This window comes from Ostrea edulis, chromosome 7 (genome assembly GCF_947568905.1).
Source record: "Ostrea edulis chromosome 7, xbOstEdul1.1, whole genome shotgun sequence".
Taxonomy (NCBI): domain Eukaryota; kingdom Metazoa; phylum Mollusca; class Bivalvia; order Ostreida; family Ostreidae; genus Ostrea; species Ostrea edulis.
The window spans coordinates 68,282,352-68,299,316 of record NC_079170.1 but is presented as its reverse complement, the minus strand read 5'-3'; the positions used below and the strand labels follow the sequence as shown (position 1 = coordinate 68,299,316).

General features: G+C 37.1%; 1 protein-coding gene and 1 pseudogene across 1 annotated transcript; one reads left to right on the top strand and one right to left on the bottom strand.

Moving 5' to 3' along the window:
* Positions 1–339: 339 nt before the first annotated feature.
* Positions 340–2,099, top strand: LOC125677924 (uncharacterized; annotated as a pseudogene).
* A 10,351-nt stretch (positions 2,100–12,450) lies between these two features.
* LOC125656345 (uncharacterized) lies at positions 12,451–13,809 on the bottom strand. The gene has a single exon (XM_048886956.2). It carries the CDS (start codon positions 13,807–13,809, stop codon positions 12,451–12,453), a length of 1,359 nt encoding a protein of 452 aa, XP_048742913.2.
* Between the last annotated feature and the right edge of the window lie 3,156 nt (positions 13,810–16,965).

Here is a 16,965-nt window from a genome sequence, read left to right as displayed (position 1 = left end):
ATTCAACTCACGTAATATTTAGAGTACGAGTTCCCTGGTGTATGAGATATACAGGGCGGGGCTTGAGGCGAGAGCGATAGCTCGAGTCGGGCCCCGCCCTGTATCTCTCATACAATAGGGAACGAGTATTCTAAATGACTTGTGACATGACAATTCAGCTATTTTTAGATTTTGAAGATTCTGTATCTGTATGATTTTCACAGCGAATCAGATGTTGCAATAACTAATCTGAATATAAATCAAAGTTAAAGGTTAAGTTGACAAAGTGACCAATCAATTTACATTGTATTTTGCGCGAGCGCGAATTGTGTCAGTTAGTATCATTTGGATGGTGAAAGAATGGGTGGTCAGACGAAGGACTCGGAGCTAATGGATATTGATTTTCTTGGTGCAAACTGGGACAATGGTATAGACGATCTTACTCTTTCTCAAATTTTCGAAACTTTAGAGAATGAAAATTTGGCATTTGAGGGAATGTGTGATTTATCTCTCAATCTGAATGAAGACGCAACTCCTAATGGTTATGGCGATTTTGGTGTAGGCATTGACACTGGCCCCGAGTTTGTCGTCAAACCTGAGATACAACCTGAAGAAAATTCTACGCGCTTTAGGAAACCGTAACAGAGGAAGAGTTAAACAAACTCGTGTCCGATCAAGAGAATGCAAACACTAAAAGCAATACGAAATGGGCGGTCAATGTATTCGAGAAATGGCGAGAGTACAGGGCGGAAAATATTCCCAAACTTCACGTTATGGATTCCAAAGAAATGGGTTACTGGCTGGAGCGGTTCGTGGTGGAAATGCGAAAAAAAGACGGGACGGAGTATCCGCCAAAATCGATTTATTTGATATTGTGCGGACTGTTAAGGCACCTACGAGACAAAGGGATATATGACAAGAATTTTTTGGATGAGAAAAACACAGAATTCGCTGGATTTCGAAAGATTGCTGATGCACAAATGAGAAATCTCATTGATAAAGGACTTGGCTGTGACATAAAACGTGCAGACCCGATACTTCCGGAATAGGAAGAGAAACTGTGGGGAAAAAGGGGTCTATGGACAAGAAAACGGAGAGCAATTGCAGTTGACGATGTTTTTTTTATGCTAGCAAATTATTTGGCCTCAGAGGATGTGACGAGCATCATGTTTGACAGCTGAACAATTTTTCATTGGCGCGGACGAGTGTGGAAATTACATAAAGTTTGTGGGGCGATCTTCCAAAACTTATAAAGGGGGATTAGGCCAGTTAAATGTTCAGAATAAGAACATCAAACACTACTCTGATCCTGGTAAGTTGAAATTCTCTCTCTCTCTCTCTCTCTCTCTCTCTCTCTCTCTCTCTCTCTCTCTCTCACATGGTTTATATTGGCTAAATTTGGCTCGCTGATTAATGCCTTTTTTTATTTTAGGGGAGAGATGCATAATTGATTTCTTTGATGTTTATCTGAAAGCTATTGGAGAGGGATCGTTCTATCGGCGCCCACTGCCACCAACGGGGGATGCAAAAATCCGTTATTCTCATCAAAATGTCGGCATAAACAAACTAAAAAGTTTCATGAAAGTGATAGCAGAAAAAGGTGAACTATGTGGGAATTTCACGAATCATAGCGGAAAACGCACATGTGCAACTCAAATGTATATTGCGGGAGTTCCAGAGCAAGAAATCATGAAAAGAACCGGACATCGATCAGAGGCAGTGCGGAAGTATAAAGATTGCAGCTCGGCTATGTTGAAAAAGGTGTCGCAAGTTCTAGATCCGCCACGGAGTTCCGTGAAGAGGTCGTTGGACCCTGAAAATTATGAGCGGTCTTACAAGCACTTCCACGGTGATGACCTGTCAGGTTTCAGCGAACCCATATGCAAAGAAACCAAGAACGAGTCCGCAAAGCGTGATCCTTTCAAGGATTTAAGTTCCTTTCCAGCAGTGTTCAATATGTGTAATTTTACTTTCTCTATGAAGTGAATTATGCTCAGGTTGTCTCTCAACGGCATAAAGAAGCTGTTTTCTGCGTTTTTTCAGTTTTTATATTGCTATGAAATAAACATCTAGTCATTTCTTTTTTGTTTATTTCTAAAAATAAATTGGATGTTCCCTGATTCAAGTGTTCTTTATTTTAGTTGTTGTATAGTTTGGGTCATTTGCATAGGGAACGCCCACTGAACAGTGTTCTGTATTTTAGTTATTGTACTGTCAACTTCAAAGAAAAACATTGCCGGTCATGTCACAAAGGTGGTTGATAAACTCAATATGCAGAGCAAGTGAGAAGTGGGAGTTTAAAATTTTGGATTATTCAACTGTTACATGCAGCTGCTTCTTAAAAAAGATGTAAGTATGAATATATTTATAATCATCTTTAATATATTTCAAATTTACTGTGTAAATTGTTCCCATTCTTATCATGTTTATGCTTAAAGGCACTTGAAGTTAATGTAGATATTCAGTACCTCGTGCTAGGTGCCTGTATTTGGTTGTTGCTCTGCTGGTTTCACTTCAATACTGTACAATACATTGTTTTGTACATTTGTAATAAATACTACACTATACATTTATTATTTTGTACATGTATCTAAAGGTCGTTTCAGTTAACTAATATAAATATACGTTTGTGATTTAAAGCTTGGAAAACTTGTATGCATTGGAGGCGACAGTGTTCAAACATGTGTTCAGGGATATTGTCCTTTTTGATGGCGACAACCTTAGCATTGCAATTAAATTGGAGTTGGAAAGGAACAAATAGAGGGCTGTCAAATCTAGAATTAAGAGACATAATAAGTAACTAGTAGAGCATTGAACATTTTTCTCTCAACTTGTCTCCATCTAATGTTTATTGTATACATGATCATGTTTTTTGATAGAGATACTAAGGTTTATAGACCAATATGCACCTGTAATATACATGTACGTTATTGTCTTTAAAAGACTTAATTATATGATCTATATGTTGGATTCTGTACCAGTATTTGATTTGTTTTCAAATTATTTGTATTTTCAATCAGAGGCTGTCAGGATAAAAAAAAATCTGAAAGAGCAACAAAGGCAACAAATGGACAGTGAGGAAGTGAGCCGGGATTAAAAACTTTTAAATCATTATTTTCTAGAAATGTCTACCATTATCTGTTTCAAACCTATTTTGTAACTTTTGACAATTTAATTCATATAAAAAATCATTTTACAGAGAATCATTTGTAATGTTTTCTTTCTAAATTTATGCATTATGAATGCAGGTCAAAATGTGTATTGTACTCTTTCAAACAATCATGGGAAAAGGTCAATATAAGTATAATTTACAATTGTATTTTCAACAGGTATTCATTCAATTTGTTTTCATAGATATAAGTTACTAGTATAGCCAACAATTGACCAACAAAAAGAAGCTTTAGATCAATAACCGTTAATATCCGACCTATCCTTTCAACCAATGAAGGGCCAACATTGGGCCAACCTATAACCAGCCAGTCTATTTGTCGGCTGTTAGTTGGCTTACAATATTATCTACGTTGACCCAACAGTAATGCCATCATTTCAACAAAGGGCCAACCAAAACAACCAACTACCAATATTGGCTGTAAGTTGGCTTACAATTATACCTACACTGGCCCAACAGTATGCCAACATGTTGGACCAACGTTGGGCCGATGAGCAAAATGACCGTGGGCCAACATAGGACTACCAACAGTGGCCTAACGTTGTAAAAAAAAAATTGGGCCAACGTTGGCCCAACGTTGTCTTGCTATCTGGGCTACCATTGGGTCAAATGCTGTCTGACGTGTTTCATACCAATTGTTAGGCCGTTCTTGGCACACTGATTTTGACTACGGATACCTCCGTTTACCTGATCAAGATATAGGGCTCACGGTGGGTGTGACCGGTCGACAGGGGATGCTTACTCCTCCTAGGCACCTGATCCCACTTCTGGTATATCAAGGGGTCCGTGTTTGCCCAACTCTCTATTTTGTATGGCTTTTACAGCCCAGTAGCTAAGTACTTCGTTACTAGCTTGAAAATACGGATGTATATTTAATTGCCGTTATAAAATTTAGAAATTCATTTCAAAATTAAGGATTATCTCCCTCACGCATAACTCTCATCCTTAGACGAATTTGACTCCATTTTTTTTTTTGGCACACTGTTTTCCCCTATAATAGCTCTAAAACTTCATTGTTATTTCGGATTTCAAACATTTCGGTTGAGCATCACTGAAGAGACATTATTTGTCGAAATGCGCATCTGGTGCATCAAAATTGGTACCGTATAAGTTTTACATTATATAGAAGTTATGAGATTGATCAATGTTCGTTATATTCACCTTTTATATGGATTGCAAAGAAACATTGTGTATACATGTATTTGGAGTCATTTTTCAATGTTGAAATATGACCCCACCACTTGTCCGAGATGTGGACTGTATAGAAAACATTTTGTACATTGAGGGCCATTTTTCAATGTTGAAATGTACCCTTCCACAAATGATCTCTAAGGGTAATTTTTAACAAGGGTCAAAATTCCATGCTTAAGAGGGTAGTTAATTAACGGTGTGGGTCAATTGAAAATTGACCAAACCTCTGTTGAAAAAAGACCCCTGAGGTCGTTTTTGAACGGGGTCACTATTCAATGTTACGCCTTACGTAGTTTCATCTCAATCAGGGGACATGTGAGAGAATTCTGTTCGACAGGGGATGCTTACTCCTAGGCACCTGATCCCACCTCTGGTGTGTCCAGACCTGTTTCTAAAAATAGACCTTCTGTAACAAAATTCTAAGTAAAATATTACTGGTTTTTGTCCAACTTTGGAGATAAATCAAATGAAATCTTAAATAATTGTTGATATATTTTATTTTGCAAGTTAATAAATCAGATAAGCACTTCTTCTAATTACAGTAAATATGGCTGACATCCATCCTGTTTAAGTGCAAAAAGTTAACGAAAATGATATATTGTCATATTTTGAAAAATATGCAAATTTTCTAAGCTTTTAAAATACCCTTACAGTCATAGTGGAGAATTAAACTTTAAAAAATATTTTGCTTATTTTTAACCAATCTAACCTAGTTGCAAACCCTATCTAACCTAGTTGCAAACCCTTCAAAATGATACCATGATCACAAAAATACCACCATCCATGTACTAGATGTAAAATACGGTCGTTATACATTGAAATATGGAGAAGTTATCGGTTTTTCTGGAAAGTTGGTCAGGGCTAGTGGATGTAAGGTTAGGGCTAGTAAATATTATTTGAAGTAGCCCGACTAGTCTCGTGCTCAATAAAGTAAATGTCAAACCCTGCAAACTTTGATTTCTGAAATCGAGGAAGGTACGTCTTTCAATATATGAATTTTCAGTATTTCTTAACATTTCGCTTCAGGAGGAGGGAGGGGGGCCGGGGGGCGGGGGGGGGGGGGGGTCACGACATATATCTTAATGTGCATAATATAGATAACAGAACATGATGGTTGTTAAAAGATGACTCTCTACATGCCTGTATGTTGATTCTATGTGTCTACCATGGAACATCATCATCACAAACTATTCACTGACAAACTACAATCAAACAAATCATTACAATTCGTAGTGTCCGGCACAGTATTACAATTCGTAGTGTCCGGCACAGTATTACAATTCGTAGTGTCCGGCACATTATTACAATTCTTAGTGTCCAGCACATTATTACAATTCGTAGTGTCCAGTTTTCATGGATTGTCAACACATTATTACAATTCCTAGTGTCCAGCACATTATTACAATTCTTAGTGTCCAGCACATTATTACATTTCGTAGAGTCCGGTTTTCATGGATTGCCAACACGTTATTACAATTCGTAGTGTCCAGTTTTCATGGATTGTCAACACATTATTACAATTCGTAGTGTCCAGTTTTCATGGATTGCCAACACATTATTTCAATTCGTAGTGTCCAGTTTTCATGGATTGTCAACACATTATTACAATTCGTAGTGTCCAGTTTTCATGGATTGCCAACACATTATTACAATTCGTAGTGTCCAGTTTTCATGGATTGCCAACACATTATTACAATTCGTAGTGTCCAGTTTTCATGGATTGCCAACACATTATTACAATTCGTAGTGTCCAGTTTTCATGGATTGTCAACACATTATTACAATTCGTAGTGTCCAGTTTTCATGGATTGTCAACACATTATTACAATTCGTAGAGTCCAGTTTTCATGGATTGCCTACACATTATTACAATTCGTAGTGTCCAGCACATTATTACAATTCGTAGAGTCCAGTTTTCATAGATTGCTAACATATTACATGGTAGTTTAATATTGGCATACTATAATAGTGCTTAACATTGTAACAAAACTCTTAGAGAATTAAGACTGTGGCAAAAATAAGATGCGTTTGAGCAACACAGATACCCCCGAATTGCAGATAAGTAATTCTTTAGTTGATACTGGCCAAGGCTGCATATTTTTTTAATGAGGTCAAATACCAAGGTCAAGGCCTCGATGTATCCAACAAATGAATACACATGCAATATGAAACGTTACGTTTTTACAGACAGACCACACACTATATGACACAGATCTCCGACCACGGGGACATAACCTCAGTTAAAATAACAAGCAAATCTGTGCAGGCAATACAAGTAGAACTGTTCTAATTCTGGTAAAGTAGCATGTAAATTAAAACAAGAGGACCATGGGCCTCATCGCTCACCTGATTAACCTTCACCTTGCCATTGTTCAGCTGATGTGATTTTTAGAAGAGTTTTTTAATGAATCTTTATTCCCAGGAAAAAATTGACCCCATATTGTGTCTCCAATCTAGCCCCAAAGGATCACAACATTATATTACTGAAAATCAATTCACATTACACAGAAATGCCTTTAAAAACGATATGACTAACTTGATATTGTTGTTCTGGGTAAGACCAAGGTCACAAGTTCATAGTTCATGGTATCATCTGAAGACTTTGGCATAAGAAATCTACATCCAGAATGTGAAAACTCTGAATTTATAAATCGTTCAAGAGATATTAGATAGGTCTTTATTTTTATCAGAGATAGATCAAACTTCCAGGTCAAGGTCACAAGATCAAATACCGAAGTATATCAAGGTCTTGCCATAAGGAATCTATATACAAAATACAAAACAATTCTCTTAAATAGTTTAGGAGATATTGACTAGGTCAGAGATTTAAAACGTGGGTCTAACTCTAAAGTCACGGTCACGAGGTCAAGTTTCAAGAAATAAAAAGGTCCTGCCATAAAGAACCTGTATACACAATATGAAAGCGCTACTCTAAATAGTTGAGGATGTATCAAATAGGTCAGGGATTTTCTTAAAATGTAGGTCAAACTCCAAAGTCATTGTGTACAAGGTCTTCCCATTTATAAAAAATCTATATTCAGAATATGAAAACCCCGACTGAAGTAGTTCCGAGTATATTTCAATAGGTTATTTTTTCTGATAAGTTGGTCAAACTCCGAGTTCAAGGTCACAAGACCAAAGGTCATAATATGAAATGAAAGGTCTTGAAATTTATATAAAAGATATGAAAGGTCCACCTTATATAGTTAAGGACATATTGTATAGGTCAGAGTTTTAATAAAAGTAGGTAAAACGTCCAGTTCAAGGTCACAAGATCATACACCATTGCATTATATGACAGGCTTTTCAGAAAAAAATATTTACAACATATAACAATCTTATTAAAACCAGATCCTGAGATCCGCTCGCTTAAATCGCTACACTACATGTAAATATGAACTTTCCTGTTCCAGTGGTTATTGAGAATTTTTTTTTGTAGATATCAGCATGCAAAACTTTGGGGGGGGGGGGGGGGGGGGGGGGGTTGAACACACGTAAATCTGCACTACAGTGTATGTCATGAAGCTTCCAGGTAAAGAACTAGAGCCACAAAGTACTAGAATTGGCCCTTTCGCAATAATACATGAGACTTTCACAGTTGATGCTCTAAGATTTATAGGTCATAGAACAATTTATTTTATAACAATATCTTTTCTAGTTTTCGTTTTACAGTCGTTTAAACTTTGTTTTTCAGCATGAAAATTATATAACGTCATGATGCTTACGTTATGAGAATCACAGTGTAATACACCAAAATATGGACGCATAGGTTAATATATGTTTTTGAGGCTTATTCTGATTGTAAATCGGAACTGTTAAAATATGTATATTTTCTATCATGGCGTTTAGATTTGAGATATTATATCCCCCCTACTTTACATTTTTTTTTCGATGTATCGGACATAATTGAAAAATCGTGATCAAAAATCAAAATTCCATGCGGTGAAAGGACCACAGCAAACTATATTGTTTTATCGTCTATCTCAAAGACGAGTTTATTTTTTTTTTTCGAGTTGTATATCTATTCGTATCAATTTCCATGAAATTGATATTAACTGACGTTAAAAAGAGAGATAAGTCTATAATTTTGGTTAAACTTGAGTAATTATAGTAACTAATTAGGAAAATGGATTTTTTAAACATCCCCCTCGTGAACCAAAAATTTTTGATAAAACACGATGGACCTTTAAAATTGTAGGCACCTCTGAAGTCATTTTTCAGAGCGAAGTAGACTTTTAAGTCTACGGAGGATCTCCGTGGATGTCACCTGTGCCTCCTTTGTGCCGCCGTGCACCTCCGTGTGATAAAACAAAGAAATAAAAGATAAGCGAAATGTTATTAGTGGGTGAAAATTAAAACGTATAAACGACTTGTATATATTTACATGTATATCATTTGATGATATCTTATTGTTATGCAAATGTATATGCAGAATCACAGACTGGGTTAATCATTTAAAAACTTTATACACTATTGGTATTAAGTTACCAACTCATGACATCATCCTCTCTTATCATTAAATAGAAGGTATTATACATAATAATTAGAGTTTTTGATTGATTAATTGATTGTATCTTGCTTAACGTCTCCCTCGAGAATTTGTCACTCATATGGAGAAGTCACAAAGACCGGTGAAGGGCTTCAAATGTTAGGCCTATGCTCGGCGCTTACGACCATTAAGTAGTGAGGGTTCTTTACCGTGCCACACCTGCTGCGACACGGGACATCCCCTGATGACACGGGACATCCCCTGATGACACGGGACATCCCCTGATGCCGAGCGTTTGGCGATGGATCTGTCACTACCCGCTTTAACGACTCAGGTCTGTCACGTCCGGGATTCGAACCCCGCCCTACCGCATGCGGGGCGAACGCTCTAACCTCTCGGCCATCGCGTAAAGTTTTTGTATGAACTGATTTGAATATCTTAACTATGCCAGAATAGTGACCTCCAGCTGTACATGGAAATGACAGAAGGAGGACTAAGGGACGTAGAAAATGATGGTTGGTGTATAGATGACAGATTACTCCTCTTGAGTTCTGGATTTGGCTTGCCGTATTTCTGTACATAGGACCTGCATATGTCTGCATTTGTTACACAGAAAATCACGGTCAATAGGCCTTCTTCCAGATAGTCTGCTAATTACATTCCTATGAATCTTTGACATAACATATATCTGTCTGTCTGTTTCGTAGTTCTAGGGCAGTTGAATCACTAATAGGACTTTTTTTAGGCATCTGTAACAAATCAAGTTGGAAATGGAACTAAATCAAAATATTAATGCATAATTTCATTATAATTAAATTTAAACAATATCTTGATATGCAGAAAACACAAATGGATTTGACAACAGGCATTGTCTACATGTATATAAACCCTCTCCAAATGCATGCTGAAGTAAATTATATCATTGCTATTCATACATACGGAAGCCGATAGGTGCCAGGGTATAGAATTAATATTTATTTAATCTAACTGGCGGCCGCCACTTATTATCTGGCGGTCGCCACTTATCATTTGGCGGCCGCCATTTAATATATCTGGCGGCCGCCATATAAATTAACTGGCGACCGCCACTTCATTTATTTGGCGACCGCCAGTTAATTTATGTGGGGGCTGTCAGTTAATTATATGGCGGCCGCCAGTTAAATTAACTGGAGGCCGCCACATAATTTATGTGGCGGCCGCCACTTAATCTAACTGGCGGCCGCCACTTATTATCTGGCGGCCGCCACTTATCATTTGGCGGCCGCCATTTAATATATCTGGCGGACGCCACTTAATTCTGGTGCCCGCCATATAAATTAACTGGCGACCGCCACTTAATTTATTTGGCGGCCGCCAGTTAATTTATGTGATGACCGCCACTTAATTTAACTGGCGACCGCCACTTATTATCTGGCGACCGCCAGTTAATTTATGTGGCGGCAGCCAGTTAATTTATGTGGCGGCCGCCAGTTAATTATATGGCGGCCCCCATATAAATTAACTGGCGGCCGTCACTTAATTATATGGCTGTCGCCAGTTATTCAACTCCTCTCTCTTTCTTTATTTCTCTCTCAAAATGAAAGGGGTGCAATCCCTCCCCAATGCTTAGTAATATGTATGTAATATATATACAATTAAGAGCATTAAATTATTGTTTTTTGATTGTACTGTTAAATACGTAGAACCACGGAGCTTTTGTTTGACAACGTTTAATTTCTGTTATTATCACATGTGAAATAAGATTAATTGGCGGATTGGCGATCACCCCACTATTTTTTTGGTAGTAATGAATGGTAAAAATGTAATAATGAATTAACTGATCAATTGAAGGATGAACGAAGCGACCTCCCTCCAATTTAGGAGTACGAAGTTTGGGCAAAAGAGACATTTTAGGTTCCTTTTCTGCTTGTCAACAATTGCAGAAGACGGTCTCTCCTCCGATTGTCCCTATACACTTTGCAAAACGATGCTGCGTGTTTGCGTACTATTCTAAATCTTTCCAAAATAATAACTCAGCGATACGAATTACATTGTTTTTGCAATTGACAGCCGCCATATATAAATTAAGTGGCGGCCGCCAATCAAATAAATATGAATTCTATACCTTGGCACCTATCGGCTTCCGTAGTTTTCTCTTTACCTGTTCTCCAGGTAAGACTGTTTTCTCTTTACCTGTTATCCAGGTAAGATATTTGCGGAATCATGTCATATATTTTGCGTATAAATACTAGAAAAAATTGCGGAATCGTAACTTTTTTTATTTTGCGGAAACGTACATGTAACATCCATTTTGAGAAACGTTGTGCGCCGTCCTCTTTCTATCTCTTCTCTCACTTCTCCTTTCCCTCTCCCTATTTTCTTTCTCTCCTCTATTTCTTTCTCTCTCTCCTCTATTTCCCTCTCCCTATTTCTTTTCTCTCTCTCTCTTTCCTCCATTCCCTTATCCCCTTTCTCTCTCCTCTAATTCTTTCTCTCTCTCCTTTTTATTTCTCACCTTTTTGGTATTTCTCCTTTCTTTCTTTCCTCTACTTTCCGTTTCTGTCTAAATTTATGTTTCTCCTTTCTCTACTTTGTTTATTTATCTTTGTCTCCAGAATTTCTTTCTCTCTTCTTTCCATCTTGATTTTTTACTCTCCATTCTCTCTCCTCTTTCTCCGTCGCAATTTCCTTCTTTCTCTCCCTCTTCTCTTTCTTTCTCTCCCTCTCCTCTATTTTTCCTTTTTCCTGTATTTCTTTCTCTCCTTTCATTCTCTTCTATTTCTTTCTCCCCTCTATTTCTCGCTCTCCTGTAGTTTTTCTCTCCTCTTTCTTTTCACCTTCTCTCCATTTTTCTCCTGTACTTCTTCCTTTTCTCTATTTTTTTCACTGTCTTCTATTGTCTCTCCTTTCTCTATCTCTTCTTTCTTTCCCTCTCTCCATTTTTGTTAAGAACTAGGATAGTTGTTTTTTTTTTTTTTTTCATCTGCTACTTACATGACAACAAACTATAGGCTCATAAACTAATTAATTAAAGAAAGGAAGTTAATTACAGCAACACGTTATGGGGATGAGAAAGCTTGGGGATGGCATACACCTCATCATTTTCTGTCCTCATAACACAGTTTGCTCTGAATTTATAATACATTTTAATCATAATATGAATGATACAATAATTTGGTTTCAGAAATATATAACATTTGAATTACATGAATTTTCTTCTTTGAAATCTAAAAATACACAATGCAGTCATACAATTATGTTATGTCACTGTACATCTACAAACTGTCAAACAAATCTTGCTATTGAAATATCAATTGATCTTTTAAAACAAATTAAATTCTTTGTTGAATCATTATAGAAAAATTACAGAAGCCAGTTGTTCAAACCTCTACATAGGTGAAAAATTCTGACATTGGAGTAAAACCACAAATAAAACATTTATTAAGCCCGGCATATCTATACCTCAGCTTAGAATTACAAGGAAATAACTCAAACTGACCCTAAATCTAAAATATCAAAGTTATAAAACAAAACAGGTTAGAAGATATACATTTCCTATGAAGTAAACATTGTTGTGTAAATATCATCAAGAGCACTGTGTGAACTCTGTCATTATCTGATGTCTGTATGTGATATCATGTGTTTATTTCATGTACTGAATCACTTTCACTTCTCCTGAATCATACAACCCTACCCACAACCTCCCCTCACTGTCCACGCTCACTCCACTAGGATTATCTAGTCCACAATTGTCCACACATCTCAGGAACTGTCCGTTCTGATCCAGGATGTGTAGACAGGCATTGTTGATATCTGCCACAATGATCTGACTCATGGAGTCTGTCACTATATGTGCAGGATTAAATGACTTCTTTCTCCTGGCTGGTGTACCGTCGTATCGGAATCGGACGCTTCCTGACTTGTTCACCACGACCACGGCCTTAGCATTGTGATCAGAGGCCACGATGTCTCCATTGTTGTTCTCCACCACACACAGTGCATATTCTCCTCCTTTATAGATTGGTTCTCCATCTTCATCTCTATCTATTTCCTGCTTCACTGTGTGTCCCTGATAACGGACAATTTTATGTTGGCTAAAATCAGTAGTAACCATACTGATCAGGATGTTGCCTGACTTAGTACAGCATAGTTTGTCTGGATGCCAACCCCGTGGTGTGGTTATCAGTGTCTCTGTTCTCCCGTGTCTGACAATGTTCACAGTTCTATTGTTAACATCACTGTATACCAGTTCTCCCTGTCTGGTCACTGCGATGTCAGTAGGCAAGGTTTTAGATGTGGTGGTGACAGTGTCCCGTACAGACCCGTGTATGTCAACACGTCTTATGGTGTTATCTCCACCACTAACCCAGGCTTCATCCACTCCCACACAGGCAACATGGTATAGAGGATTAACTCCAGTAGGAATGGTTGTAATTGATTTGGCTTGCTTTAACAGCTTCTGTAAAGATAAATAGGATACTTCCTCTGTCAGACTGGACAGTGTTGTCTGTGTCAGGCTTGCCTTGTATCCTCCTAATTCCAGACTGAGTTCTTTCCCTTGGACTGTGTTGGTTTTGAGTGATGGCAGTTTGACATCAATATCAGTAGGCATGTTTCTGTATTCCTGGAGTTTGGATTTGTAGTTAGTGACTGCAGACACATTGTTTGACTTCAGAATTTCTTTGTTTTGTTGAACTGTTTGGGTCATGTTTGGAATTAGATTTTTTATTTTGGATTGGTGAGAGTTTAGAGCAGCAAGGAGATTCTCTTTCATGGACTTCATCAAAGATCCAAGCTTATTGAAAATGGTGTCTACTTCTTGGTGCCAGAATTTTCTGTGTGTTTCTTTTTCTTTGTCCAGTTTATCAAATTCGGCCATTATAATGGATAGTTTGTTTTCTGTTTCTTCATTTTTCTTCTTGTACTGTGGAATAATGGTGGATTCTATTTCTTCAGGTTCCTTTTCAAGAGTCTTTTTCTTGTCATTGAAAATATCAGACATATCTCTATATTTGTGTCCATTATGGGGACCAAGCATGCATTTTAGGCAAACTGGAACATCACATTGCTGGCAGTGGGCCTCACATCTCTGGTTGGTGTGAAATTCACACCCAGGAAAAATGAGTTGTATCTTTCTATCTTTGAAATGAACGATGTCATGTGGTTGGTACTTGAGCTTGTCCACATGTTTATTAACACACCCCACACACAAACTGACTTGACAACTGTTACAGAACTGACACAAAGGTCACAGGTGATGACCTCCTGTGCCTGGGATGTGGGCGTGGCCATCATCTGTCTCACTATAGTAAAAAAAAAAAATCAATGATTATTCATTCAGGAAAATAAGGTAGTAAAATTATAGAATAAATTTGATTGAAAGACAGAAAATTTTATAGAATGTAAAATTTAGGGGTGGATCCTGAAATTTTTCAAAATGTTCAGGAGTGGGGGATGTTACAAAAGATGGAACCTTTAACTCCATAAAAAAGGGGGTTGTTGTAGGCATTTAAAAAAGTTCGAGCAAAACGAGGGGTGGAGTCCTCCTAACCTGCAGTGGCAGATCAAATCTTTATATCCGAGAGACTGGTGTGCAAATAATATATATTCAGTAAACCCATTATTACATGAGAATGGTGATATCATGAATAATAATCTCATTTTTTGAAGTAAGACATTAAGGAAAGCAATGAGATTTGATGAAATATACCGGTTTAAGAACCTACTATTTGAAAAATATATTTAACTCCCTTCATATATTTGAAAGATAAACAGAAAGATACCTATATCAAATTTTAAATTATAGTGAAGAAAATTCTAGAGGTCATAAAGAGTGGGGAAAACAATTTAATATCTCTTCTCAGGAAGAGTGGAAAAAAATTAACAAAAATATTAATATTACAAAGGACACACAATTACAGTGGCTACAATATCATATGTATCATGAAATGTTAGTCACACATTTATTTTTGATACAAATGAAGAAAATAGACATCGATTTATCTACATTTTGTGCAAAAGAAAACGAATCAATAGAGCATGATTTATTTTTGAAAATTGTGCAGTCCTGGTTTGGGGAATTTTGTAAATATTGTTAATAAAAAAATTGTTGGGCTGTTCCGAAAATCAAATGATACATTTAATTAATTATCATTTAAAGTATTTGTACAAACAAAACTACCCCCCCCCCCCAAAAAAAAAATTAGGGTTAGGTCAGGTTTCACCAGGAATCCCCTCCCAACCCCCAACCCCGTTCCATTTGGTTGAATGGTTTTATTAAAGAATGATCATGTTATGAGATTATAGGGTCTGTGTCCCCCTACTCACTGAGAAAAGGGTACAAACTTAGGGTTGCAACACCCCTAAAAAAATTCTGGATATTAAAGTAAACAGGTTGCACTAATCCTCCATTGAAATGAATAACTATGTGACAGTTGATCTCAGGAGCTAACTTTCCTAAGCACAGGTCTCCCCGCTAACTTTCTTAAGTACAGGTACCCCCGGTCCCAGCTAACTTCCTTAAGTACAGGTGCCCCCGCTAAATTCCTTACGTATAGGTCCCCCGCTAACTTCCTTAAGTACAGGTCCCCCACTAAGTTCGCTTAAGTACAGGTTCCCCACTAACGTTCTTAAGTACAGGTCCCCCACTACAGGTTCCCCCACTAACTTTCTTAAGTACAGGTCCCCCACTACAGGTTCCCCCGCTAACTTCCTTAAGTACAGGTGCCCCCCGCTAAACTCCTTACGTATAGGTCCCCCACTAACTTCCTTAAGTACAGATCCCCCGCCAACTTCCATAAGTACAGATCCCCCGCTAAGTTCCTTAAGTACAGGTCCCCCGCTAACTTCCTTAAGTACAAGTCCCCCACTAACTTCCTTAAGTACAAGTCGCCCACTAACTTCCTAAGTACAGGTCCCCCACTAACTTCCTTAAGTATAGGTCCCCCACTAACTTCCTTAAGTACAGGTCCCCCACTAACTTTCTTAAGTACAGGTTCCACCACCAACTTTCTTAAGTACAGGTCCCCCCACTAACTTTGTTGAGTCATTATCAAAATCGGCAGACATTTAACCTTCTGAAAAATGACAATTTTTAAGTTTCTGAAATCTTAATTTTTAAGTTGGATGAAATAAAACACATAATAATGAACCTAAGAATTAAGATACAACTCCGATCAAGAAACAGCATAATTTGGGAATATGATGATATATAAAAGACACCACTCATCATACAAATTTTAAAATGCCAATAAAACATCAAAATCATTATGGAAACTTTTGCAAACTGCATTGACATGATGGTGGAAAGGTCTTCCATAAAAATAAATTAAAAAACACTTCTCACAACAACCAATGACAACAATTTATACCTATGAACATTGCAAAATGTGACAATTTCTAAGCAGCAAGATAATCTGTACATTATTAAAATGATTATCTTATTGAATTATTGCAAAACAGTTTTGAAAAACTCTTTATAGCAGATGTTAACAACTTGGAAATATTTCAAAAAACTTTGGTGCACAAAATGATATTAAATGGAAGAAATTTTAGTGATTATGTTACCTGTAACAGGAGAGACCTGCTTATAACAGGAAAGACAGTCATCCCCGTAACAGGACAGGACACAATCAGTGACTTTTCATAAATTTATAATCTATCAATATATTTTCTTGTCTGTATCTATTACAGATGTATCATGGAAAAAATGAATAATTAAATACAGAAATGTTTGAATTAAAATTATGAGACAGAAGCTCAACTTTTTTCTATAATAAAGAAATATAACAGGAGGGAAGAAAATTGTAACATTTTTGGTACTAAGAAAGGAAAATTCACACTTTTTAGAATTATTTTTATTTAAACATAAGAATCCACACTTTTCAAAATAGTTTTGTTGATAATTCTGCACCATTTGTATTTTCAAATTACGAAGAAAACTAGAGCAAAGCTCGTTGCAAAGAAACGAGAGGTCTTCCGTCGGAGCTTTGTGACATACATTGTAAAAACCTTAAACTTGACCATATGTCCTTGGGTCAGGTCCTAATGCAGCCTCAGTTAACATGAAAATACAGGAACCGTACATGAGTATGTGTGTGTGGGATCTAACTTTCGCCTTCTTTCCCTCTTGATATGTTATACGTAACATCACCCAGGG

What these genes read in the sequence shown, in the direction of transcription:
- LOC125656345 (XM_048886956.2), bottom strand. Translation starts at nt 13,809, where the DNA reads ATGTCTGATATTTTCAATGACAAGAAAAAGACTCTTGAAAAGGAACCT.